Source organism: Nipponia nippon, unplaced genomic scaffold (assembly GCF_047370975.1).
Source record: "Nipponia nippon isolate SJK-2023a ecotype South Korea unplaced genomic scaffold, ASM4737097v1 scaffold_3, whole genome shotgun sequence".
Taxonomy (NCBI): Eukaryota; Metazoa; Chordata; class Aves; order Pelecaniformes; family Threskiornithidae; genus Nipponia; species Nipponia nippon.
Genome location: NW_028262347.1, coordinates 90,968,767 through 90,995,263, shown reverse-complemented (window position 1 = coordinate 90,995,263; position 26,497 = coordinate 90,968,767). Strand labels below are relative to the sequence as shown.

At 37.4% G+C, this 26,497-nt stretch overlaps 1 protein-coding gene across 3 annotated transcripts in view; it reads right to left on the bottom strand.

Moving 5' to 3' along the window:
* The window catches only part of CTNNA3 (catenin alpha 3), a 544,198-nt gene that overhangs the window by 413,686 nt on the left and 104,015 nt on the right, over positions 1 to 26,497 (bottom strand). For all 3 annotated transcript variants that reach the window (XM_009465979.2, XM_087766290.1, XM_087766291.1), the window contains exons 6-7: positions 8,582 to 8,845; positions 1,115 to 1,318 (exon numbers count right to left, since the gene is read on the bottom strand). In XM_009465979.2, the coding sequence (XP_009464254.2) occupies positions 1,115 to 1,318; positions 8,582 to 8,845 (468 nt within the window). The remainder of the gene's footprint in view (positions 1 to 1,114; positions 1,319 to 8,581; positions 8,846 to 26,497) is intronic.

The following is a 26,497-nucleotide window of genomic DNA, read 5'->3' as shown; positions in this document are numbered from 1 at the left end:
AATGAAATAAATCAGCTGTAAATCCCATCCAGCCCTCCCCCACCCCATAAATAAAAAGAAAATACCAACAAGTACAATATCTGTGACATGAAAAAACATCTGATATGCATAGATTATCTTAGTCCCTACACTTCACTATCCTAATGACAACAGGATAAGACAAAGAAAACAGTCTCATTAGAACAGCTTTGGACTGGGTTAACTAGTATGACTTACACAATAGAAAGGAATTTCAGCTTCCAAAAAAAGAAACAAATAGCTGTATCGTACAATCATCCTCTCAATGTGCTTGATGAATTATCTTGAAGTATCTTTAGATAAGAACAGTATGCCTACAGAAAATGTTTCCAGAGGAAAAGCATGAGATTAACACTGTGTACCCATATTAATAGCATCCAAGTCTCCGCTGTTTTATCATTTAACTGGCAGACATAAGAAGTGCCAAATCCATTCTTTAAATCTAGTAGTTATTTTTAAAACACAATCAAACTATATTGCTTTGCAAAAATTCACAGATGAATTGGCCTATAGGCATGCCAGACAACCACATTTCTGGATTTACAGAAACAGTCCTCTCTTTCTAATTTAGCAATTAAGTCATTTCTACACTTGTAACTTGGTGCTCCTTAGACCGATCAAATATAGTGGTGTGAACACTCTACTTTAAAATGATACTAACAGATTACTTACATTTTAACAAATTATTATTGAAGTGTTGCATTCTACAGGAACAGAGATTACATTTTAAAACTCTGGTTCAGGAAGCAAAATTATCAAGAAACTCTGGTTGCTAGCACACGAAGGACTATGTTCTGTTCTAGTGACAGTTCACAGTAAGCATAAAATAACCTAAACAGGTGTACATTGGATCTGTAATATAGCATTTCTCACAGACTGTATGATATGATATAATTCTTACTATTTCTGGAGATCCATATTTATTTAGCTTTTGCTTAGTTTTATGTAGAAAAATGTTCCTTTCAACCTTTTAAAGAGCATGTTGAAAAATATAGGTTAAACTCTAATTTACACTAAGTATAGGTTAAATTCTAATATACACTAAAATAGGATTTGAGATAGAAATTTAAAAAAGGAAAAAAGTCTGGTTACCTACATTGTTTATGTATTCAGAAAGCAGGTCTTGGAGAGCTTGGCGGATAGCGTTGCATTCAGCAATGATGCGTTCTCGATGAAAATCGCGCGTGCAGGAAGAATCAGCTAGCAAAGCTGCTCCACTGATAATAGCTTCCAGACGTTTCTCTAGTGATGGCCTTATTTTCTCATCATTCACTACAAGAGGGTCCAGGATAATCAAATTCTGGAAAACATTAGGAGTACAGCTAAGAAAAGTCAGGCCAATTAAGTTGCGGCTTTATGTTTTACTTGCATGAACTACAGTGACATTATGCTTCCTAGACTTGCAACTAGCCCTTTCCCCTTGAAGTATCCAAAATACTTTTGACCATGGTGGATTCTGTTTTCCCTACTGGGGCTATGCATGCAGGTCATTTGCAGACAAAGCCAAGTTCTCCCTGCCATTCAGATCTCACTAGTTCTAATTGCAGGGGGGACAGACTAGATGACCTTTAAAGGTCCCTTCCATACCAAAGTATTCTATGATTCTATAAGCCAATACCCATATTGTCAAATCCTACTCGCCTGGACCCAGTGCTAAGACGGCAACAGAGCTTTCCAGCCAGAGCTAGTTCACACCTAAGCAGCTCACAGAACAAGTAGAACAAGATCACATCTACCTGCAGGCCATGTTGACATCTTCTGACTACAACTGCCTTGTCTCTGAGTCCTTCCTCTGTTTCCTACTTTTGCTGCATGAGATTCAAGATTTTCATCCTTGGCTTCAGTCTCTCCTACACCTGTATCTGGCATTTCTTCCTCTACAAGGCATTTCACTTCTCCTGGAAACAAAAATGCTATTTGTCTACCCTTATAAATATGCATGCATTCTTATCACTGCAGTATCTATTTGCTCTATCAGTCTTCACAACCCTACAATGAAAAACTATCATCAACCCCATTTTATAAGCAAAGAACCGAGGCCCAGACTGCCAGGTTCACAGCCATACAGAAGGTATGTCTTAAAACAGGCAACTGCGTGTCACCTTTCCAAGTTCTCAGCCAGCATTGTTTCTCTTCTTCAAGTTTTGTCACTGCAGTGGTAAAAAAAGTATTTGTTCTTTCAAACTCTTTCCTGTGCCTGTCTACACTTCTTGAGGGTCATCTGTCTTCCTTATCCTCCTATACAGTAAGCCTGTCTTGTATATTTACCTTGTAAATTCTTAAAAAGAAGATATGTATCTTACACTAAGCTTGTAATGTCTATGTACAATTATGACACTGTGTATGAGTTTACAACTCAGTAATATTCCATGTTTTATCTAACTATCTCAGACCAGTGTCTCAGCTTTGTTTGAAAGAGGGGTTCAACACCTTCAAAATTTAGACTTTTAGAGATCAGGAGGACCTCAGGATTTAACACAAAACCAGCAGTGCTAGGTCACAGCTGAGAATGTTAAATCAGATTACATGAGCAGTCTAGTTCTGCTGATTTTTAGTCTAATGCAATCCCACACTGTGGCAGAAAGTCACTGCTACTACCTTTAACAGGCTGAACAAGAGCAAAGATCAAAATAGTAGCTTTTGTTCAAAAATTAAAAGGACATAGCTATAAGTGTTCTCTTGCTTTCACTAGCTAGGGTAAACAAAAGCAGACAACTGGTTTGGCATGATAAAATTAATTACATTCGTCTGTGAAGCAAATATTCTAAAGAGAAAGAAAAGGAGAGGTGATATTTTAATGAAATGTGAAAGTAAGTATACTCGAGCTTCAGCATTTAAAGAAATTCAAACTAGCAATTTTTAATCTAACTGAACATCTGAAACAGTGTCATTATGGGCCAGACAACCAAGCCTATATTACACATAAATCCATTCACCCGTTACATCCATGTGTGGTTTCAAGCTTTCAGAAGAAATATTAAACAAGAAAACTATGCCACATACCCTTAAGTGGAATTTAGGTCAGGTAAATCAGAACTTATCTGTGCTTATCTAGTATGTGCCAGACTACTTTTAACCTGGAGAATTTTAATTATTTTTTCAATTTAGATTTAATATCACAATTTCAGGTACTGTCTAGCTTAGGCAATTCTAAGAGTAGTGAAAGTGTTCTATTAGAACATCATAAGATAAAAGCTTCAACAGCTAGGAAAGGGGACTTCAGTCACCTTGAAATTTTCTTGTTGGTTATTATTAACATTCTCGTACACGTTAGGTATGATTTAGGGAAAGGAAGACTTTGTTACAGGTTCAATCCTCCCATCTTTTCTGAAACATACAAGAATTGTTCTGAGACAGCTGGGAGATTCTCCAGCAAAAATAGAGAAAAATCAGACTTCATAATCTGAATATTTCCAAAGGAAACCAGTGCAGGTTCTTTCTGCATTACTGCATCATTCAAATGGAAGCTTGTATTTCCCAATTTGCAGGATCAGTGTAGGTTTCTAAACATTTCACCTCCACTACTGTTCTACTGCCCCAAAGTCCTCCATCTCATTTAAAGGCATTCTAGTTATTGAAGTACTGTCAGTACTTCAGCCCCATGCTTACTACCTATTAACATACATAAAATCAGTGGACAATGAATCTTCTTAAACAACCTCTGTAAGACCTTCTGGGGCCTAAAGTTCTAGGATTATGTTATGCTTTGTACCAGAAACTGGGACTACGTGAACTTCAGTCCTCAAATTTCCACAGACAATGACTAGAAAGAAAAGGTACTAGTGAATTTCTGTCTGTCTCCACATTTTCCATGTTGAATTTTGGGATTTTCATACCACTGCAGAGTATCACAAAAAATCAGGCCAGTGCTACTGCTAGTGCAATTTTTTGTTGTCTATTCTGAGAGACTATAAAAAGTCTAAAACTAAGTTTATGGACTTGTTTCAGCAAGTGACAGAATAGACCATTAAAATAGTTTATGGGTCCATGTCAGGTGTTTATGTGCATCCAGCAGATGCAACCTTAGATTAAGTTAAAATATTAACTATGTATTTCCAAGCTCCTGGATTTTCTCAAACCAATGTTCACCTATCCAGATACATATAATATACCAAAAAGGAGTTTATGTGCAAGCAGGAGGGGAAGAGCTTAAATATTTTGAAGATGAAAAATACAGCTATTTGTATATCCATAAAAGCAGCTTATTAACCCTACGTACCTCTTAATTATTTCCTAATTGAAAGACGTAAAAAAATATGTTGATCATGGAAACATTAATCTCACATGAAACTTTGGAACCAAAGCCAATCTGGGATGGAACCATAATTTTCCCACTAGCAAAGATAGAGCAAAGGAAACAGGCAGTCCACTGCTTTCATCCTCTTTGGCAGAAGCAGAGAAGTTGGAGCCAGTTAAGAACTACTTGGTAGTTACAAAAAATCCAACTCTTGCCCTCTCCGAGAAAGAGAGAAGAAAAGCTGAAATTTTCCCAGGGCCTGGCAGACCCTGCCATGAAGGCTAAAATCCAAAGAAAAGAAAGAGGGCTTGGACACAATGAAGATGGCTTGCTCTTCTACTCTGAAATATCTCCACATACTCTGACCTCTTGCTGGCAGTGGATGGAGCTGGATTGGCTCTCCCAGGCAACAGCACAGGAAGTCATTTTGCTTTTGCAGGCAACTTCTTGAGCCAGGCCTGATAGGAGGAATAATCCAGCTCTTAACGTTGTCATCAGAAGCCCTCCTATTGCAATTAAAACATTAGGACTTCTGTGTCCTTTTCTATAATAGCTATTTCCACAGAAGGAAGGAAATGTATCTGAAGACACTTTTCTGGAAAGATGAAGGTAGTAAGACACCACTTGTTCACAAGGATAACTTAGAGGCACACTGAGTATTAGTACAGGGCATCCATTTTTTCCTCATTTCTTCTCTTTGCTGAGCTTCCTTACAATAGAGAGAATATCGCTCAATGGAAAGGAAAACTGGACCCAATTTACGTGGAGGCAAGCTAAGTTACATGTCTCAAAACACAATATGTATTGCAGGAAATTAGGGAAATGCAGTACAGGAAATTGTAAATAAGTGGTAAGTGCCATTAAGGACTCTGAAATGCAGGGGAAATTAACCCCTTTCAGCTGTCACCTCTCTAATTAAGAATGCATAACTTCAAAAGCAGAACCAAAACAGTTCTCAGCAGTAGGAACTGTGTTTTCCTGCATAACAAGTGTTTAATGACCGCATTATGTCTTCATCACTTTGGCTATATCCAAAGACATTGTGAAATTAAAAACGAAAATGCTTTGACTTTAATAACTAGCATATTAAAACAGATTTGGAAAACTAGTCATTAATGTTTAAATATTTACCTTTAAAAAAATATAATTAACTTACACTCAATAGATAATTTCAGACTAATCTTATACATGAAAGACTCATCCACGATGATCTTCTAAGAATGACAAGGGAAGGCATTCTAACACAGCCATTATCCAGAGGTCAGGACATTAATTTCTGACATGGAAGACAGTTTCATTTGTGTTAGAGATTTGAAACTCTGTCTCCCTCATTCACATTACAGTCCTTAATACCAAAGTGTTCTGTGGTACCTCACCTCTGCTGGAGTTGTGCCACTTGGTCACTGGAGCAGCAACTTCACTGTTGTGCTCCTATATCTCAAGTGAACACCCTCAACACTAGGCTATACATACAGTGTCCATGGTATATGTAAAACACACCTGCAAAGTTCAATATGTAAGTGTTACTACAGAAAGAAACAGCTTCATTGATTGTGGAAAACTAAGACGCACCTGAAGGCTACAGCCAATTAGCCATTTCGCTAGCAAAATGACTGCCTTCAAATCTCAGACGAAGCAGGAGCAGCAATGTCTTCCTTTAGGAGACAGTTTGTAGAAAGTTCATGCAAAGATGGACAAATAACACTGGCAAAAAAGCTACTACAGTTCAGCTCTAAATAAAAAAAAAAAAAAAAACCTAGGCAAAAAGAACTAGGAAAATATGACTTAAGATTCTGCCTACAGATTAAATTCTTCAAGCAATTTTGTCAAATATTTATGATCAGTACATCCACACAGAAAAGACAATCCAATTTCCAACCAATCAGAAGACACCAGATACACAACAAGCAGTTCTGCAGTTTTGCTTTAACAGGGCTAAACAGTGGGTTGTTACCCGAGTTCTTAAACATAAGCAAGCATTTAGAACTGAATTATTAAATCACTATTTTCTCCCTCATTCCTCTTGTGAAAAAGAGTGATCATGGGTATCCAGAAACCTGGTTATATTTCCTGACATTTTGGATTGATTTACAGTATTTTGACGTCTCGTATGTAATTGCTCTGCTAGATAGCCATGGTCATTAAAGGACCACGTATCAGACGAATACACTGACCGAGAATCAGGCATGCAAGACCTGTATCATTTTGTGAGAAATCTCTTTACATTCAGATGACGCAAGACCCGTGAAAGGCATTAGATAACCTGCACCCATACGCTCTTTTAACACAGATCTTAATATGCAATTAAATTTGTAATGTTACAATTTTGTGTTTATTTATGAATGACATGCTAATTATATGAAGCCTTTAAGAGGAATTCTTGAGAATCTACTGATTTAAGAATTATCTGCTGGAATTTTACTGGTGATTTCCTCACCTATAAATCTGTAATAACGTTCACACTGCCAGCACTGGCAAAGGAAGAATGACATTGCAAAACATCTAGATACTAGATTGTTGGGTCAGCTCCATGATACATTTCCACACTATAAACATTTAATGAGATTTGTTCCCAACAGACTATTTACTACATCAATCTATTTCACGGCATTGTATTTGCAACAGGAAGACAGAGCAAAGGTTATTTCAGGTCCTTAGCCAAGAGAACTTTCTGTAAAGAAAGAAAAGTGCAACCATCAAATTCATAAAATCATTTTAAGAAGTTAAACTCTCTATAAATTGTGCTTTATCTAACTCACACAGCTTCAATTCCCATTTCTGTTACCTAGGTAAAACTATATTTAAAACTCCATAAACAAATGGCTTTTTACTACAGTCAGACTTCTATGTTCCTATGTTTGCAAATAAAAAAAAAAAATCAATCCAAAAGAGAATTTTTTTCATTTTGTGATTATCACAATTCTTAAATTTTAACACAATAATACATTACATGTAAAAAAAAAAAATCATTAAAATGGTACTGCTCACATACAGTCAAGATGAATTCATCTACAGTCAGAAGATGTAATTCTTTTGCCAAATTTTGTTTGAAAAATTTGTAAGTAAACCAGGTAAATAATAGCTCTCATTTAAAGTATATCATTTGTCATTCAGAATTTCATTGTAACAAATCATGTATTACTCTTGAATGTTTCTTTTTTTCTTCCATTCATTAAGCAAATAGATTAGAAACTATAATTTTAAAACCCGCTGTGAGAAGCAAGGAAGGATGACATGTAATGTGCAATTGTAGCCTGTTTCTCTGGGGGGAAAAACCCTGCCAGATTCAACTTTGAGCATGACTGAGAGGTCTGTTTTGATCAATAAACTGCCACTACAAGATTTGTGTCATATATGGATTTCAATGTATTTCTCTAACCTTTCATTGAAAATTTTAGACAAAATCTATTACCATGAGTCGTAACATCAATTCTCCTGAAAATGTGTCAACAACATTGGAGTTCCGAGGTGGAGATCCCCTAAGTCCGAGAATTCACAACCAAAAAGACCTATATTTGCAAATGTGTTTAGAAACTTTCATTCCTTTTGTTGATCTGGGCCTACATCAGTTACACCAGCTGAGGAGCATGGTATGTAATCTCATCTACAGGAAGCCTTTTACCATTTTTGGCAGGACAATGGAAAATAACACTGGTAAGAGCCAGAGCAGCCATGAGAAAAAGGGAAAGCTCCATACAAAAGCTTAGGATCTCATCAGGAGTAGAGAAAAAAACTGACTTTCCCCAAGTATTTGGTTAAATAATGGCAGTAGAAATGCACAATTTGTGAAAACATATTGGTTATGTCACTTTATCTAATGACAAGCAGAAAACATAATTAGGTGTCTAAATCCTTCAATTACATAAATTACACCATGATCCCAATGACAAGTTCTGTAGTAAAGGACTTCAACTTGTGTTGCACAAGTTCAAATGCAGTCAAGGTAGCAGTGATCACCATCATCTGATAATCACTGTTATTTGTAAACTAAACTCATGGGTTCTGTCCACTTATTCAAGGATGTGAATTCTCCACCATTAGTGACATACTTGGAACTAATTCTTGCCTGCTGTTCAAAGGAAGTCAAATATTGAACATACATCAAGACTTAATTCCAAACTCTTTTGAAGGAAGTGATCCCTTCCAATGAAATAATTTAGAGTGATACTATTTAGACTAGGACTAAGCAGAGCATCAGTTTCCAATGCCTTTCGGGCCATCACTTATGATAGCAATAGTTAATTTAAAAAACAAAAAAAAAAACAAACAAAAAACAACCATTTTTGCAAAAATGTTGCAGCCTCACAGGTTTACGGGTTCACGTACCTCAAGCTCATCAAGTGCACTTCCAAGAGTAGCTGTGGGAGACGTAGGTTGTCCCATTTTATTTCCAACTCCTTGGGAAGCATTAGAAATTACATTGAGAGCATTCTGTATTTCACTGCAAATTGAATCCTTGCTGGCTGTAAGGGATGCAACATCTGAATGTTCCAAACAAGCTGAACATATTGAGTGTAGCAGAGAGGAATTTTCCTTCAGGGATGCACGTGCTGCAGCAATTTCATCTCGCTGATTGCTAGATTTCAAATCCTGTCAGCAAAAGAACATGCTGTTTATTTCCAAAAGCACTTCAAAACTTCAAAACTGACAAGTAATGTATACATGATTTTTTTTCTATCTCTACTCTGTTTAAGGAAACATTGAGTTAAATTCATCAAAGATTGTGACAATGGGCTACAACAGTTCTTACAATTGAATCATCTTTATCTTATGAGAAATGAACAAAGTCTGTGTAAAACAACACCAATTTTTATCGTGTCTTATAACCAGCACCATGAACTGTCCACGTTTTGCTTGTTTTTAAGCAGTTTTCCTATGAGAAAACTGGCTTGGAAATTAGCTGTCTTTCCTCCCAGACATGTCTTTCTTCATAAGCAATAGAGAAGGACAGAGGTGCAGACAAGATTAAGGAAGGAATTCTGTGATTGTTGCATCTAAACAAATTTCCTGTGTTTGTTTCCCTGCCCCACCAGTACATGTCCGGAGCACACTGCAGAAAGGAACAGCAGGTCAGGGATGAGAAACCTGTACTCCTGGGAAATGGGAAGCATGGAAGGTTTGGAAATGAAAAAGGTGCTTGCGAGAAGCCATCCCTGTGAGTGCCACTACCTGTTTCTCCTCTCTCCCTGCTATGTACACACTCAAAGCACTCAGGGATCTTACCACACTCATCTTGTTCCTCCCTTCTCCACCCAGATCTTCTCAAAACCCTACTGCCTCCTGCCAGCCCGGACAAGTAACACACAGCTTGACAGAGCTGCCAAGTCAGATTTAACTGTTTCTAGGAATCAAGCTCAGAAGCTGCTATTTGGACAGTTGAAAGTTATGGACTTTGGTGCAATCATGCAGTCAGCATCAGGATTGTAAGGAACCTCCTGTCGCATCCTATTTTACTCTAGACATTCTCCCCACTCTCCTTCTGCATCTTCTCTTTTTGAAAAAAAACCTAGTAGATATTTGCAAAATGGCTTTGGTGAAGGAGACAGTTAAATTCAGGGGAAAAATAAAAAAGGAAGGGAAAATAGCACATCAGAACAATAAAAGCCTGTGGCACCAGCTTCAAACGATGAGAAGAGGCACAATGAAGAATGAACAACAAAATGCACACAAAGCTGCTTGCAGCCTGCTCTAAAGCAAGCTGAAGTCTAATTATAATGCATTATTTACAAAAGCATCACAGTGTCCACTTCTCACTGCATAAAGTTTATAAGTTTATGGCTGAAGAAAAAAGCATACAATATTAAATGAGCCAGTCCTATGTTTTTGAAAATCTCATTTACCGCAAGATATGCATTGCACATAGGATTGCATCTTACTTCCTCAGGCTAACTTGGAAATCTCAGAGACAGAGTAAAAAACAACCAACCAACAAAACCACCACAAACAGTGCAGGGAGGGGGGAGAGAGAGAGGTGGAGCCTTAAACAGAAGCAGACAATTGTTTCACCAGCTGATCATCTGAATTAGAAAACTGAGTTCTTTTCTTGGGTATACTAATACTTAACATATTTTTACATTTTCAGGATATAAATGAATCACCACTGTGCAGGAATGACTTCATTGCCCAGTGTGCTCAAATCTAAATACTACTCCACCTCCAGCGCTGGTAAAGCATCTGCAATTTATCCAGTGCACTCTCAGCAAAAAGTGTTATTATTTTTAAACGCAGACTCTTGTTCTAATTCGCGAATCTACGTTTCCTACAAACAAATGAAAAGACAACAGAACGCCCTCTTTTCTCCTGTGTGGCAAGGAAGCTACAGACCTGGAGATACAATGGTAAGTCAGTACAACACTTCAGTCTTGCTGGCTTCTGTTCTTAACCATTTCTTACTTTGCTGCATCACATGCAAATAATCAAACTCAAAAGTCCTTCCAAATGACTTTTTCCCTCTAAAACAGTACTGTCTAACCAGAAACGAGGGATTCATAAGAAATCCAAAAGCGGCAAGCCAGTAGCACAAAGCCAGTAACAGCAAGTCAATAACACAGCATCTGGAAACATATCCGGAAACAGTCCAAAAAATTCAATGTGTTAATGTTTTTAAAACACGGAATATTTTGTTTCACACAATATTGCGTAGAGTTTCAGAATCATGGTATTGGTAAATTCACCTATGAAGACCCTCACTTTTGTTCAATCACATTTAAAAAAAATTAATGCTTAGGCCCATGAAATTCATCACTTCTTTGTTGTTCAGTTGTGAGCCTTGGAGAGCCCCAAAAGAAGCTGTAGGGCCATTGTTCTTTTCCACCTTGATGAAGAATTAATTCCTCAAGACTTTTCATGTGAACAGGACGAGACAGTTGATAATCTTAGTCCAATCTTCTGCACAAACGGGCAAAAATTCCCTACAATTGAGTGATTTCTCTATCAAATCTTTGCATATGTGGATTATCAGAATAATGTAGCTAGTTCTCTGAAGAAGGAAGTTAGTCTCTACAAACAGATTGTTAACTCATAGTCCGTAAACTTTTTCCACTGGAGAGAAAAACACAGAAACGGTCCGATTCCTTTTTTACTTGTCAAAGAGAATATACCACTAGGAAACACAAGGACGCAACACTGAGGAAGTATACCATTTATTTTAAGTTACCCTTTGATAGAACGTGTTTGAATGACTTGCACACTTTTAGACAAGTTTCCAAACTAAGACAATAGACTTTTAAAGGTCAGTGTGTTAAATCTGGCTGCATTGAAAGTTGGGTTCAAATAGGTACTCTATGTACTGACCCTTGCCCAAATATACTACATTAACTTTGGCACAGAATGCAGCAAGACAATATGTTACTCAAGCGTGCAAAAGAATCATACAGGGAAAAATATGTACATATAGGACTGAAATATCTATAAAACATGGCACCAGAACAAAATGAACAGGAGAACACATACTACAACCATATTTTTTGTTACTCAGAGATTGTTGTAAGTATGGATGGATCATCTTCCACCTGCACAGAGGCAGAAGACAAATAGAACTACAGAGAAGAAATTTTCCAAACCAGTTCTTACTACTAGTCTCTTCATACCATAATATCTGAGCATCTGTAGTTCATCCAGCTACATTACTGAGCTTTAGCTTATTTTTCTTTTTCTTCACAGCTTACCACTTTCTTCTTATTCCAATTTCTTTTTAGACTAGGGGACTATTTCCACTGGTCTGGGATGTGTTCTTCCATACTTAGTCAGCAACTGAGCTCTAGATATGTCATATGAGACCAGTTTAGATCAAAGATAATCCTGTCTCTAACCACTGCCAATCTAAGAGGCCCAGTACAGTATACTTCCCCAGGCTGCTCACCCAGCCCCCCTGGGACATACTATTATGTCTTCCTCATACCTGGTTGTCCCTGATAAGAATGGAAAATGAATGAATAGTCACAGATTCCCAGCTGTGGATTGTTCCAGCCAAACATGGTCAATGAACAAGAAGATTTTGAATGCAAAACTTGAAAACTACCTTCGCAGTTAAGCTTCAGTTGCACTTCAATAAGAAGAAAAAAAAAAAAAGAAAAAAAAACCCAACCTGCTCTTTATCACACTTAATACATTTAAGGTTTGACAGCACAATACACCAGGAAGCCAGCTCTTGTTCACTGAGTATTCGTATCAGCACAACTCATGGGATCCAAGCACCACCGTTGGTATAAATCACACTGCCGTATTTTGCACCGGCTGCAGCCAACATGAGGCTCACAAAGGCAGCTTCAAATAAAGTGCACTGCAGTCCCCTAGCTCACTCTTTGCAGAGACAGATGTCATTGAACTGAGTTCCGTATCCAGGAAAAACAGAGACATACAAACCCCCACAATTTCATACTAGTATAGGGCTGAGGGACAAAAACATTACTTTTTATCACAGCTTAAACTTGGGCTTTACTGTTCAGCTTTCAGCCAAGAGTGACTGCAAAATTGCATGTATTTAGTGAATCAAAGACAATAACAAAGCTGAAACTCTTCTGAGTGTATTCATGCACTGTTGATCTGGGTAAGGCTCCAGTTTGCATACTTCCTAAGTACTGTGTAGTCTTATGCAGTGGAAGGAAAATTTCTCACAGACAAGAAAGTGAAAAAGATCTGGGGTTGATACTGACTGCCACGTTGCTCTTTAGCTGTGTCAGTTTTTGCAAGATAATACTACTTTCACACAGGTTTTAAAGGCTTATGCCTGTCAGGGCCCTGAGAGCAGTACTAGGCCTCAAAGGCCCTGCCCAGCCTCAGCTGGGGGCTCCATCCACTCACCCTTGGGCCCTGGAGCCCCAGTTCAGCTCACCCTGGGACCTTCAGTCCCTGTCTGAGCTATGTCGTAGGAGTGCCAGTCTCTAGCTCAGCCACAGCTGCCCTCTACGAGGCCATGGGCCCCCCGATCCAATCCTCAGCCCACAGACTGACCTCCTGAGCTCAGTCCTACCCTGTCACCATGGTGCTTCTGAGCAATCACTGGGCTGTCTCTCACCTGGTTACCCTCGCCAGGCCTGACCCTCAACCTGATCCACGGACTGACTTCCCAGCTTGTCCTCGGACCTCACCACAAACTTTCCTGATAGTCTGGACTCTTGGTTGAACCTGGTTACCATCACCTGGCATGCCTGGCTCACGTACCTTGATGCAGGGCAGTGGTTCAGGGCCCCGGCTGGTGAGGCTCCCGCCTCAGAGAGCAGCCAGCCCTCGCTGCACCCCCACAATACCTTTTTTTCTAAACAGATAAGCATTGACCATCAGCAGGGATCACCTGTTATAAACGCTATCATAAAGCTGACCCTGCCTACTCTACAAAATGCAAAGTTTACAGAAGTTGGACAGCGTAACCTAATGGCTCCTTTCCTCCACATCAGGCTTTTAACTATACATCTGAACTGACTACCTACCCAAGTGACTATAACCGTACAAAAGACAGACACAAACACACATTGGGAAAATGCCGACTTATGCTAATGGCTTTGTTAGCACAAATGAAACACCACTAGATCACAGAGCTATACTACACTGACCATAGAAGGTCACCTTACATGCATTCACAGCAAGTTAAACGCCACTGAGAAGGTATGGCAGTAAGTTCAGAACAGCACTGAATCAAAGGCATTTGTTTAAGCACGCTGTTGTGCATTTCTCATTGACTGAATCAAAATCCTGCCATTACCTTCACCAGTCACTGTTAGATTTAACTACTCTAGAAAGCAAATGATTAAATCTTCCAGTGTCATAGAGATGGAAACTCACTAGAAACTCTTCTTAAAAATATCTCATCTGCTCCTTCATAGAGAAAGCACGTATTCCCAAAGCCAGTTTGTTCACATTTTGCTTTTTTTTTTTTTTTTAAATACATAGGTTTCCAGAGATGACTCCAGTTCAAACAGGTATTCAGGCAATAAATGGACACTGTTACACTTCAGAAACATTAAAAAATGTTTCCTTTCTTATTTCTCTTCTCCAGTAGACAGACAATGCTGAAACACTGACAATCCCCAAAACAACAGTGTTTGCAGGCACCACAGAAGTAAGCCATTTTAAAAGATGTATCTTACAGATTGACTAGGTCTGGAGACAAAAACAGCAACCTAACTTCACAAAGCAGCAACACAGTATGTGTTTGACTGTCAGGAATTCCAAGCTAACTTTCTACTAAAAAAGTCTTAACTGGCCTCTAGACTTATTTTTCCTGACTTCAGAAGTCATCAGCAGTTCTTAGTGTCTCGTGCTAAACTATACTACAGTGTGTATACAGAATATATATACACACACACAAAATATACATACTCTGTATGGCTATAAACTGTAGGCAGAGTTTGGTTGCATCAGCTTTATGCATGAATACACAAAATGTGAAGTGTTACAGTACTAAGCCTTGTCAATGTTATCATAGGACTAAGCCTGAAGTAATACCCTCTGCCTCTAAGACGACTCTGCACTGTCTTTATAAAACCGTAACTTGCAGTCAACTTAGAGCAAGTAGGAAACAGATTTACAGGACTGAGGTTCCCACTAGTGGTGAAGCCTTGCGACTTTCTCTCTGTATCTATACCTATTCACCATTAATCATACTCAAACTGATATATAATACCACAGAAAAGCAAAGGTATCTTATATAAAGTATCAAAACTGCCCATGACTGGTTAATATCTGAGCTTTTTTAATTTACTAATGTTTTTCAGGAATTTGCTGTTCAGCTAGGGAAGATACAGTTTCTTTTGATGACTTTGTTGCATCAGATTGCAACTACTGCACAATATTCTGTGTCTCATACGCTTCAGCAACTTCTAGCCCAGTTACAGATGATAGAGCAACACCTTGCTGTCGCTTCTCTATCTATTATTTCAGGATTTGATCCCCACACTTCTAATACCCTGGTCTGTTAACTATCAGTCTCCCAAATGAAGTAGCTGATTTTGAAAGGCAGCAAAGCAATTTTTCCCCGTAAGAATTAATGTAAGAATTTTTCTTTAAGTCCAGCAATCCTTTTTCTGCAAACATATCCCTCTTAATATATTAGCTCACAAAGGTTTTCTCCTAGTCCAGTTATGGTCACATTTGTCATCAATGAGCCTGCCTGCAACTAGAGCAGGAAACATTCATCAGGGAGAGGGCTCTGAAGTCAGGAACTTCCTGAAGGTCTTATCACACCCTGAAGGGAAGGAGAGGGCTCATGAAGATGTGAAGGAGAGGAAATGAGGAAAAAGAGTGGGAGGAAATACAGCAGAAATATAGATTAATTTAAAGAGAGGAAAACAAGAAACAGGGGAGATACAACACAAAAGTGAGAGTGAAAAAGCATAAGGAAGATTAAGATGAAGAAATAATGGATGGGAAGGAGGCAGTGATATACCAACCTCACTTGATTTCAAGCACCTTTCCAGAAAGCTAAAGAGCTGGTAGGTCTAAGCATTTGTTTCAGAAGCGTGTTTTATCAGTTAGTGTTAGTTTGACCTATGTTGTTTAAAATTCCATCTCACACTTTCAGCTAAATAATCTGCTGGTTAACATCCACCCTTGAGAGAAAAGAGCTCAGAGATTGACACGTATTTCTGGCCGTGAAGATAATTTATAATTTAATGTAAAGCTTAATATTAAAGCAACCTATCACAGTTTTCAATAGACAAGGAATTTGTGCATACACATCTACCTAAATAAAGTCATACAAGGCAAACAATGCAGATATGTCAAAGCAGGAGCCAACCTCTTTCATAGGAGTAAAGAAACCTGAAAACTGGCATTTCTGAGAAATGACAGGTTAAAACTATTCTGTAAACATTCATACAAAAAAATCAAAGTAAAACACATTGAGCAAGACTCAATACAAGATCTTTCATATTGTAGTTATTTCAAAGGTATGGAAAATAGAAAGTACCAACATTCATATATAGTACAATGCACAGAATAGAGCTGTTAAGAGCTTGCAAGAAATATTTTGGCCTGGGATTTTTTCAATGGAAGATGACTCATTGAAAAATGTGGCAGAATGACATTTATCCACAATTACTTATTTCTGCAATTTTATTAAGTTCTCATAATACCATATGTGATTATTTTTTACTTGCTTATTTTTTGAGATTTTAAAATTAGAAGGGATTGGGGGATATTTATTAGATTGAAAACTTGTTTCATTCACTGCCTTAGTGGTATTATGCTACTTAGAATCAACTTAAGTAAAACTATTAGTAGTGGAAGATCAGGTTATACATGGTCCACTAGCATTTTCACTGATACACAGTTTAACCGATACCAAACAGATAGGTCTTTCACATTTAGCCTGTTCTGGTTTAGCCTTCTTTTTATACATATAATCATGTCTAAACGTATTCCATCTGCCACAAGAGCTCAGGATCTCTTTCTCCAACAAATCAGCTCAAGTTCCCCTACGTACAAGTTTCTTCTGGTCTTGAACAGAGCACAGTTCAATTTTCCTAGATTTAATATCTCAATATGAAAGATGTGAAATTGTCAACAATAAACAGGTGCACAACTCATATCAGGCAGCCTGTTTCAACTGCTATTTTCTCACAGATTATATACGCAAGAAATATTCATGGCCCTTGCCCCTATTCTTCTATCAAAGTCCAGTTACAGTTTAACTGTTTTTAAACATTCATTATAAGTACTTCCCAAATATTTAAAGTAAGCTAGTTTCCTTTTTTCTAATCAAAAAAATCCGAAACTGAAACAAGCTGAAGTATATCAATGACATAGCCTCACAAACTCTCTTAAGGTACACACAATTTAAACACTGCAGGGAATATTAAGTTTCTGTAACATGAAGACACATACAATTGACATGCATAAAGAGTGGTGCTCAAGCAAATGGAACTGAAGTGCTAATCCATCAGAACAAGTACATCAGCATTACCAATTTCAGAAATGTTAACAGTAGGTTTTGTTTTTGCTGTTCAGCTTAAACTGCAAAATGAGCTGGTTTCAAGTATTTATCATGAACAATACTGTTTCTTTTTTTTTCCCCTTGTATATCAGTTTAAGGTTTTTTAATGTTGTTTTCTGCATACCTTGCAAACACTTACAGGACAGCAACTCAGAGCAAGAAAGAAAAAGCCATAAGCCCTTGAGCTCTGTACTGAATGTTAATGCATTTGTATATGATAGATTTAATACAGAACTGAGAATACATGACTTCTAGCAGCTGCACTCTGGACCTATAAATCGCCATGAGTACTACAAAATCCATACAGAGGAAGAACAGCTGTATAATTTACAGCATCAGTATCTGTCAAGAAAGGCTGCAAATACAGAACTTGATTTCTTCGTTTCAACATTCCTATAAAATTTAGAAATTACCCTTACATAGATTCTATTTAGATTAGAACTTCTATTCATATTCCCTGATGGCACTTCAATGCAGAATGCCATTTAATTCTTACTAGTGTTAAACGAAATTCAAAAAGCATAAATAAACAGAAGAGTTTTATAAAATAAATGTAAGAAATGTGTAAAAAGCTAATGATTAGCATGTTATATTTTGCATGGAATATGCTTTGAGAAAATCTGATCAGATGATTTATACTATACAACAGATGTATGCTATACAAATCCACAAGAAGCAAATGTCAGGGGGAAAGGTTTAAACAGTTGGGATTTTTCTCAAGGTGCATCCTTACCAACATTCCTCATAGCCACCATATCACACACTCTTATTCTTCTTTACGCTTGAGAGAATTTTGCGTCACCTTCACAGCATAGTGTGACCCGCCCAAGAGTATGACCCAATATACTATAAAAATATGTAGTATAACACAGTGGCTTTAACGATGGTATACACTGTAATCAATATCTAAAAACCGCAGAATTTCATTAATTTTATGGAAGAAATCTGAAGTTTTAGGTCCCAAAGTCACAAGACCATTCAACAGTTATACATGATTGCTTATTTGTGAACACCAAGCAATGGATTTGTAAGGGATGAACAAGATCTGAATTTTTCACTAACGAGGAAGTACAACTTATCAGCCTGTGGTTTTGGTTCAGAAAATGAGAAAAACTTCTGAATTATTTTTTTTTCAGACAACAGACATTTTAACAGTTGTATTTATAAAAAAACATTCTGTAATAACATCTTTATTAACACAAACAATTTAAAAATCTGTGGAGCCAAAATGATTTTGTTTTGTTGAAGGCATTACAAATAGTTCCGTCAAGAATGAGATCAGTATGGAACTGCATTGCCTAGTATGTATATTACCTTAAGAGACTACTGTCTGTTAACAATAGTTTAAACCCCCATTTTAATTTATATGTCAGCTTCCAACTTGTATAGTTGAAATGACTTAGTAGGAGATAATGTCTTCCTGGTCTCATAGCAAGTGACAGCTAACCCCATAGTGCACTCTTATATAGTAATAAGGTTGGTAAATGCAGTTTTCTTGATCTCTAAATATATAAGTAATAAGGTGTTCAAGTCCCGTGAAAAAATCCAACTGAGATAAGCTGATCTGAAATAAGACATTTCATTATAATTTTTGTTGCAGAAAATCAGAAAAGTTCAAGAAAGAATTCAGCTTTATCCCAGTATCAGACACATAATACTACAAAACAAAACAGCAAGCCGGTTTGTAAGTATTATCTCATACGGCACTAGCTGTTATGATTCAGTGGGTTCAACACAATTCTTAATACAAGGGGTATCACAGGCAACATGCTCTAAGACAGCTGTGTTCAATAGAAACATCATCCAAAATATAACGATCCTCATTAATACAAGAAAAAGCAGTGGAAAGCAGTCGCAGTTTAAAGTTCATTAGGAAAAATTTGATGAGGACCCTATGGACACTGTGAAACACTGAAATTTTTACCTTCACCAAATCATCCCTGAATGTATTAGTTACAGAGTTGCACTGTATCTCCTAAAGAATAAAATATTAGTCCACAGCTGATCGCAGTCATCATCAGAAACAAACATATCTGCTTCACCTTGTTTTCATCAACTCCCTACCCCAGCAAAGATCAAAATAGCCTATAATGGTCTTTCCCTAGAAGAGAGGAAATGGTGAAGAACTTCCAGCTTCACACAGCAGTTTTGCCAAAATGTCCTCTACCTGTTCACGTGCTGACTTCCCCATTTTTTTGGCTCATCTAAGAGAGAGAAACCTATAGGTACCTTTCCTTATATTCATAATATTTCCTTATGAATTCAATCTTTTCATTAGAAATGAAAAATTCCTCTAAATGGCTAAAAATTGTTACTGGAATTAGTTGGGTTTGGTTTTCCTTTTTGTTTTGTTTGGGGTTTTTTTCCTTTTTTTTTTTAATAATACAGTTTTAAAACAACAGTGTGGAAGAACACTGGTGAATTATAACATCCAGAGATTCATCTAATTAAACTGCTTGAGGTTTTGAGTTCAAGGGTTTTGCTTAAGTACAGTTATTCTCTGTAGTATCAAATTCTTGCTTTGGAGCAACTTATTTTTCTTATAAACGCCTCAGCATAATAAGCCTTAATAGAATACACTAATTTCTATGATTAGCATTTTTGCACAAATGATAATGAGGTTAGTTTTTCCATTGAGTAAAGGTCACTGTCAAAGAAAATGTCCTCATCAGTAGCATTTCTAGTTAGAAACTACAATACAGTAAGGACCTCAGACAATTTAGAGAGTCTAGGACAGCCTTCTTGGTCAAGAAGTATTTACATTAGTCAAACTTCAGTGTTTTTAAATAAGCCATTCTTTCCCTTGCTGAATCAAAAGAGTCCTTATTAGTATTAGTTAAACCCCAGAACCTTATAAATTGTAAAATAAATGACACAAACGTTAAGTGCTCATGGTAAAAATCTAGAGAAAATCAAATTATTTTATTTAAGAAAGAAAATTGAAGAGGTTAAAAATAACATCAATCTTTCTCTGCTTCCCTTGATAATAATAAAGGAGCAAAACCAAAAGTTACGACACGATTCTGTGCAGATAGTTTAGATAATTTTGGAAAGACAGGTATATTTTATGCTTCCTCAAAAATAAATCACAAGCTGTCAGGTTAGTCAAGCTTTCAAGAGTTTAGTGGAAGGCAGCTAGGATTGCTAGCTGTGCTGGAGCACATAACATGAGGCTGGAGGAACTAGGCTTACTCAGGCTTAAAAAGATAAGGTTGTACAAAGTGAGGGATCCCATTTACAGTCATTCATTACAAAAACGGCTGTTGTAGAGAAGATGGAGCCAGACTCTTCTCAGAGGTCCACAGCTAAAGGATAAGAGGAAAGAAAATTGCCATCAAGACTTACAGGGAGGAAAAAAGTTCACCACAAGTGGGTGATGCACTGCACAGGGACCTAGAGAGGCTATGAAATTTTCATCCTTAAGGATATTCAGAAGTCAACCAGACAGGACCTGAGCAACCTGATCTAACTCATTACTTAGCCCTGCTTTGATCAAAACATTGGACTAGGTCTCTGGAGGTCCCTTTCAGCTAAAATATGATCCTAACTTTCATTATTCAAGGGCTAAAAGTGAATATGCTGTAGCTTTATGAAAAGTCAGGAATCTTCCTTTTCAGGGAATATATAATAACCAAGTCCTGCTTGAATGGTCCCCGTCGGGGTAAAGGATAAGTGATGTATTGTTATGGAAGATTCAAAAACATATACATGTAAATCACTAACTTCAAAGTACTCTTTCTGCATCTTTGATGCAGAAAGCTCCTATTTAGGATATGCAAAACTTGTCATGGTGAAAGGCTAACTACTCCATATTCTACAAATCTGACACACTGGGAGGAGGAAATATTTTAGTATACTCCCCCCCCCCCCCCCGGCAGAACTTCAAATTCCAGTTCAGTTTGGAGAAACTTAATGAAGATAAAATAAACCACAAATTGCAGGTGAGATAAAGTGTGAAAAAAATTGGTTTACTTTGCATTGGCTTGTGTAACATTTTCCACTACCAAAAAACCTGCTTTCAGCCATTGATAATTTTGATGAATTAATAGGTTGGGCTAAAACTGATCACATCAGATATCCGGAGAGAGTTGTTTGGTTTTTCTTATTTGATGCTTTGTTTGTCTACAGAAAAGATGGCTTCAGACACTTTCAACTTAAAGGCTAAGGAAAGCATTCTCCCCATGTTAATATAGTCTTTCATAGTCTATCAATCATAGTATTTCCATTTTTTGAAGAACTGACTTGAAATTTGCTTCCCTTAGTATCATGTAAAGTTGCAGCTGCAACAATAAAGATCAAGTACAAAATACTCTACAATGGTTAGGGCACTTTTCAGAGAGAAGAAAACTCAGAATCCATCATCCTGGGAGACTGCTCTGACAAAGAAGCCACATCACCTAAGTGCGCCAAGGTAGACAAGGTAAAGGAGCAGAAAGACAGTATCTCTATCTCCTCCTTATTTGTTTTGTCACACTGAAAATACTTTTTAACCTTAAGCCTACGTCACAAATTCAATGTGAAAAAGCAATTTTATCTAAATTGGTTTTAAAAACTATACTCTAAGCAAGTAAGTTATTCCTCCATACTAATTATAAGACATCGTATTGAAGTAATCACACACTGTTCTTCCAGGTAGTCACTCAGTGCATAGTTTGGCTACTCCTCAAAAAAATCAAAGCAAAACTACAGAATTAAAGCAATTATCTGTAATTACCACATTAACCTTTGGAGGCCTGACGGTTTGCTGTCTGCAGGCTCTTTAATTTTTTCTATCTGTATCCCACCAAAGCCTATTCATCATCAGAAGGCATACTTCTTATATATTACCTGATGCTTGCCACATACTTTTCTCATCGAAACATTGGCCAGTGTTTTGATCTGCTCTATCAGCTTCCTGCAGAGACAGCCCCTTTGCTGCTCACAGCTACAGCCATGAGCAAGACTTGTGCACAGAAGCCCACCTTCCCCCACCTCTAATCAGAAAAGACTTTACAATAATATGGCTACATATCACACAGCAGAAGTTTGTCAATTATGACCAGTCAATATAAAAGTGATTTCCTCCAGTCCTCACATATTCTCCCCATGCTCTTGAGAATGAGAGAGACTGTGATTGGAATGTAGGCGCTGCATACATTAGAGGAAGCAAAAATGAGGGAGAAAATTAAGGAAAGATATGTAGGTAAGTAGATAAGGAGGAAGAAAAATAAGTTAAAAAGCAGGAATGCTAAATTAAGGAAAGAGGTAGGGGAAAAGTTCTGCAACAAACAGAAGGAATAGCAGATATAGCAGACTAGTACACACGGCCATCAGGCCTCAGTATTATGCGTCTTGTGAGGCCTAAGATCTTCTCAGGGTATGTGATTTGACAGGTAAACACAGCAGTCTCTCCTGATAAGGGGGGAAAGATGGATTCCAACATCCCAAGTATCACAGAACACAGAGGGAAACCTCAGTTTCTCTGTCCCCTGGTTTCCTCTGCAACAGACTCCTTTCTTCTCTCCAGCTGTGTGTCAAGGAAGGAAATAACATAAGGTAGATGGGAACAGAGGCTCAACAACCATCACTGAAGCTACTACTATAGCCATAACCTTGTATTTTAGATTTCCCTTTGTAAGGCCTCATTAGTAAAATGAGGCCAGGTATGGCAGTCTAAGCAACACTGTACTTCACATGACCAAATCATTTATCAAATAGAAATCATCTCAACACATGTAAAAACTTATTTTTTCCACATTTCATGCAGGAGCTTAGTTTCATGTGCTCAGCAAGTGCTGAATACTTAAGCATTAGGACTTCATGCCACTGTATACTTCTTGCTAGCAGTCACTCCTCTGAGATGAATACCATGTTACTAATGAGCCTATAATTTCCCAGAATTAATTACAATTACACTAAACACAGATTTGATTCATAATCCCCGCAAGCCAAGGGGAAACTGCTATGTAAGTCTTTGCAAAAATTGTGAATACCATAACATAAACAACAGAGTCTTCTTTTATATTTCTGGATTATCTGTTTTTTAAAAAGTTGACAAGCATTTCTTTCATTGACTAGCTAAGTTCTGCCCAATTAATTTAAATTTAATTACTTTCATCTCATTACAGTATCAGTCTTCTGTTTGCAGCACACTCACAAATTCTAAGATTTACAAGTATCCAGAGTGCTTTTCATTTATAGTTCTGGGTAAGTGGTGTAACTTCCTGGGTTGCTGAGACTAGAACGCAGTAAATTATATTCTCTCTGTATCCACCTTAAGCCACACTACAATCAACATAATATCTTATAATTTCAGGACTGTGAATTGCATTTATATAAAAACTTCAGTAGAGTTCTTGTGTCTTGGAAAGTTTATTTAACATGAAAATAACCTTTCTGAAATGTTTCCTTTCTTCTAGATTATTCTTGTGATATATTAATGAAGCATTAAAACTTTTTTCATAAGACAATACCTCACTGGTAAAATGATAAATCACACTCAATGAGTATCTAATCAATGTACTTTTTAGATTATTATTAGAACATCATTTCTGAAAAGTGAACAGAATTTTTAAAAAGTGTAATCCTTCAGAGACCTCATCTTCAAAGCTAAGAAGCATAACTGCCTTCTGAAAGGGAACAAATTTTCTGTATTTTATTATAATAGTCAATTTTTACACAATACTGGAAAAGTTATTCTTGCTCATGAAAAAAGCTCCAACATTTCTAATATAAACTTCTTTCAGCACGAATGTGAGATGCAGTTCTGTCTTTGTGTATTTCAAAAGTGAGTTTCATAGGTTTCCCCCGCGCAATAGATTTTAAATTTGTGAACCATATTCTGATTCTGCAGTATTAGCTCTTTAAGAGAGAGGTACAGGATCTCTATTCCTCTGCTGGCACAATTTGCTGCAGGACTGCATAATAGCAGCTTAGGCCTCAGCATACAGGCACTGCATAAACCTAACATGAGGGATGCTCTGCTCCTGACACAAAATAACAGAAATAGGTCATGCTATAAATAGATAAGAGAAACTGCATGGAAAGAAGAAAATAAACATGTGAGCAGAGGGATACATCATTTTAGCCACGCATTCTGCTTTTTTTTCTCTTAAGCACAATCAGGCTAGAGGGAGAAAGGAATGGAATAGGAGGAGGCAGGAAGCGTTCTTAATTATCTGGGACTGCAGCAATCTTAGGAAAGCTTGTTAAATGTACGTGACATTCTCAGTGTCTCAATCATAGTAATAGTAAAAAAGAAATCTCAGTCCTTTTAAAGATTACAGAAATGGAAAGAATAGCACCTGGCACAGGAGTCATCTAACGGAGAACAAAAGAATAGTGGTCCCAAAGAGGAACAAAAGCCATCTCGACTACTGCAAGCCCACAGACTGTTTTGAGGTTCTGGACAGCCCAGCTGTACTGTGCGCTCACTCCACAGCTTGTGATATGGAGCGAAGAAGAAGGTTCTGCACATGGAGTCCTACAGCATCTTGGCAACCATACTCTTCCACAGCTAAATAATCCTTCACTTCAAGCATTACTAATGTTAATCAAGTATAAGTAAAAACTACTCCTATCTCAGTCTAAGAAGCCATATATTACCCAATTTTGGGGTTTCTTTTTGTGTTGGGGGGGGGGTGTGGTGGGGTTTTTGTTTTGTTTGGGGTTTTTTGTTGTTTTGGTTTTTTTTGGGGGGGGGTTATTTTTTATTTTTGGAGCCATCCACTGAAACCAAAGAAATCTGTTTAAAAATTGCCCAAGTCTCAAACATAATTTCAATGTTCTTCATCCCACATTTTCTCTACAGAATTGTGACCAAACTAGAAACTCTATTAGGAAATTGCAGCATGGAAAATATGCTTCCATTAAAGTGCTACTCATACACTAACAACAACAAAAAAAATCCCACCCGAAAAAGATATTTAACAAATGCATACACCTGCATTCTGTGTACTTACTTGACTTACAACACCCACACAGCAGCTGTGGAATGTCTGTTATTACCTACTTTTCCGGCTTTTTAGACACTCTTCTTCTAACTTAGACAAAATAATTCATCCTTGTTAAGCAGTCACAGAATGCCAATTTCTAGATTTAAAAATCAGTCTCATCAATCACTTCAGCACAGAAAAATGTCCCAAAAGCAAAACATTTGAAATTCTTTTGAGCACTGTATTAAAAACTCAGGTTTGTGAAAGTCGGTGAAATATGTTCAAGTCTGCTGCTGATTCAGCCTGTTAATGCCACAGTAAGAATAGGAAGCTGCCAAAAATCCAACCACATAATAACAATTCCCACTGGAAAACAGTTTTGATAATTACAGTCTCTTCAGACAATGAAGAAAAAAAAAGTGTAATATCTTTATAAGAACTTTTTTTTCCTATCACAACAAAATTTTTCCATAGCATTTGTATGTTGCATTCAATAGCTGCTATATTGCAAGGAAACTTTCTGATGGCTCTGGACCAGTGCCATGTATGTTGTCAGACAACTTGGTACATCTGGCAACTCTCCTTACGAGGCACTGCTTGTGGACTTGCACCTAGTCATCTGCAAGGAGGTTTGTGTGTCAATTAGTGAGAATCCTTCAAAAGAGAGAATGAGATGTGTAGCTGACTGCCAATAAGTACATAAACTATGTATTGAGAATTCCAGTGATGATAATCATGACGGTTAACCGTAATTAGAGTAACTAGCAAAACCAAAACACACATTTTGTCTGACCTGGCTAAACTTGCAGTTTCAGTAAATGGCAAAAATAGTGGTATAAATGCATATACATGCCAGAAAAAAAGCAATCCGCTGAGAAAACTACATAGCCAACTAGCATATATTATAAGGGGAGCGAAAGTTAATTGTCTGTGCAATTAAAGTATCTAGGTACCTTTTCCCCCACTGGTTACTGTGTGGCCAGTACAGGAGTATGGCACTTCGCAGACTGTCTGAATAAAAGGATACCCCCTCCAAGTGAAAATTCTGGGTCAAACTGGTTGTGCAAGAGAGGTTAGGATCTATGGCTTGCTGTCAACTTGGTGGAAATGCAACACTCCTTACCCCCCTCTGGAAATAATGGGATAATTATCATTGCTTTCAAATGAGGCTGCTTAACTCCTCCAACAGAGATGGTAGATTTCCTCCTCCTTCCCTGAGACCTTGTACCTGAAGAGTACCACAGTGTGCAAAACCTTGTTAACGTTACTACTAAGGACTTAAGCAAAACCTGCAGGGACTAATTAGTAGCTTTTGGAAAGCTTTGCAAAGGTGCAGCTCAAAGCAGCTTTATATTCTAAAGTGCTCCTTTCTGATGTCTTCCCTCTGATAAAAAAATC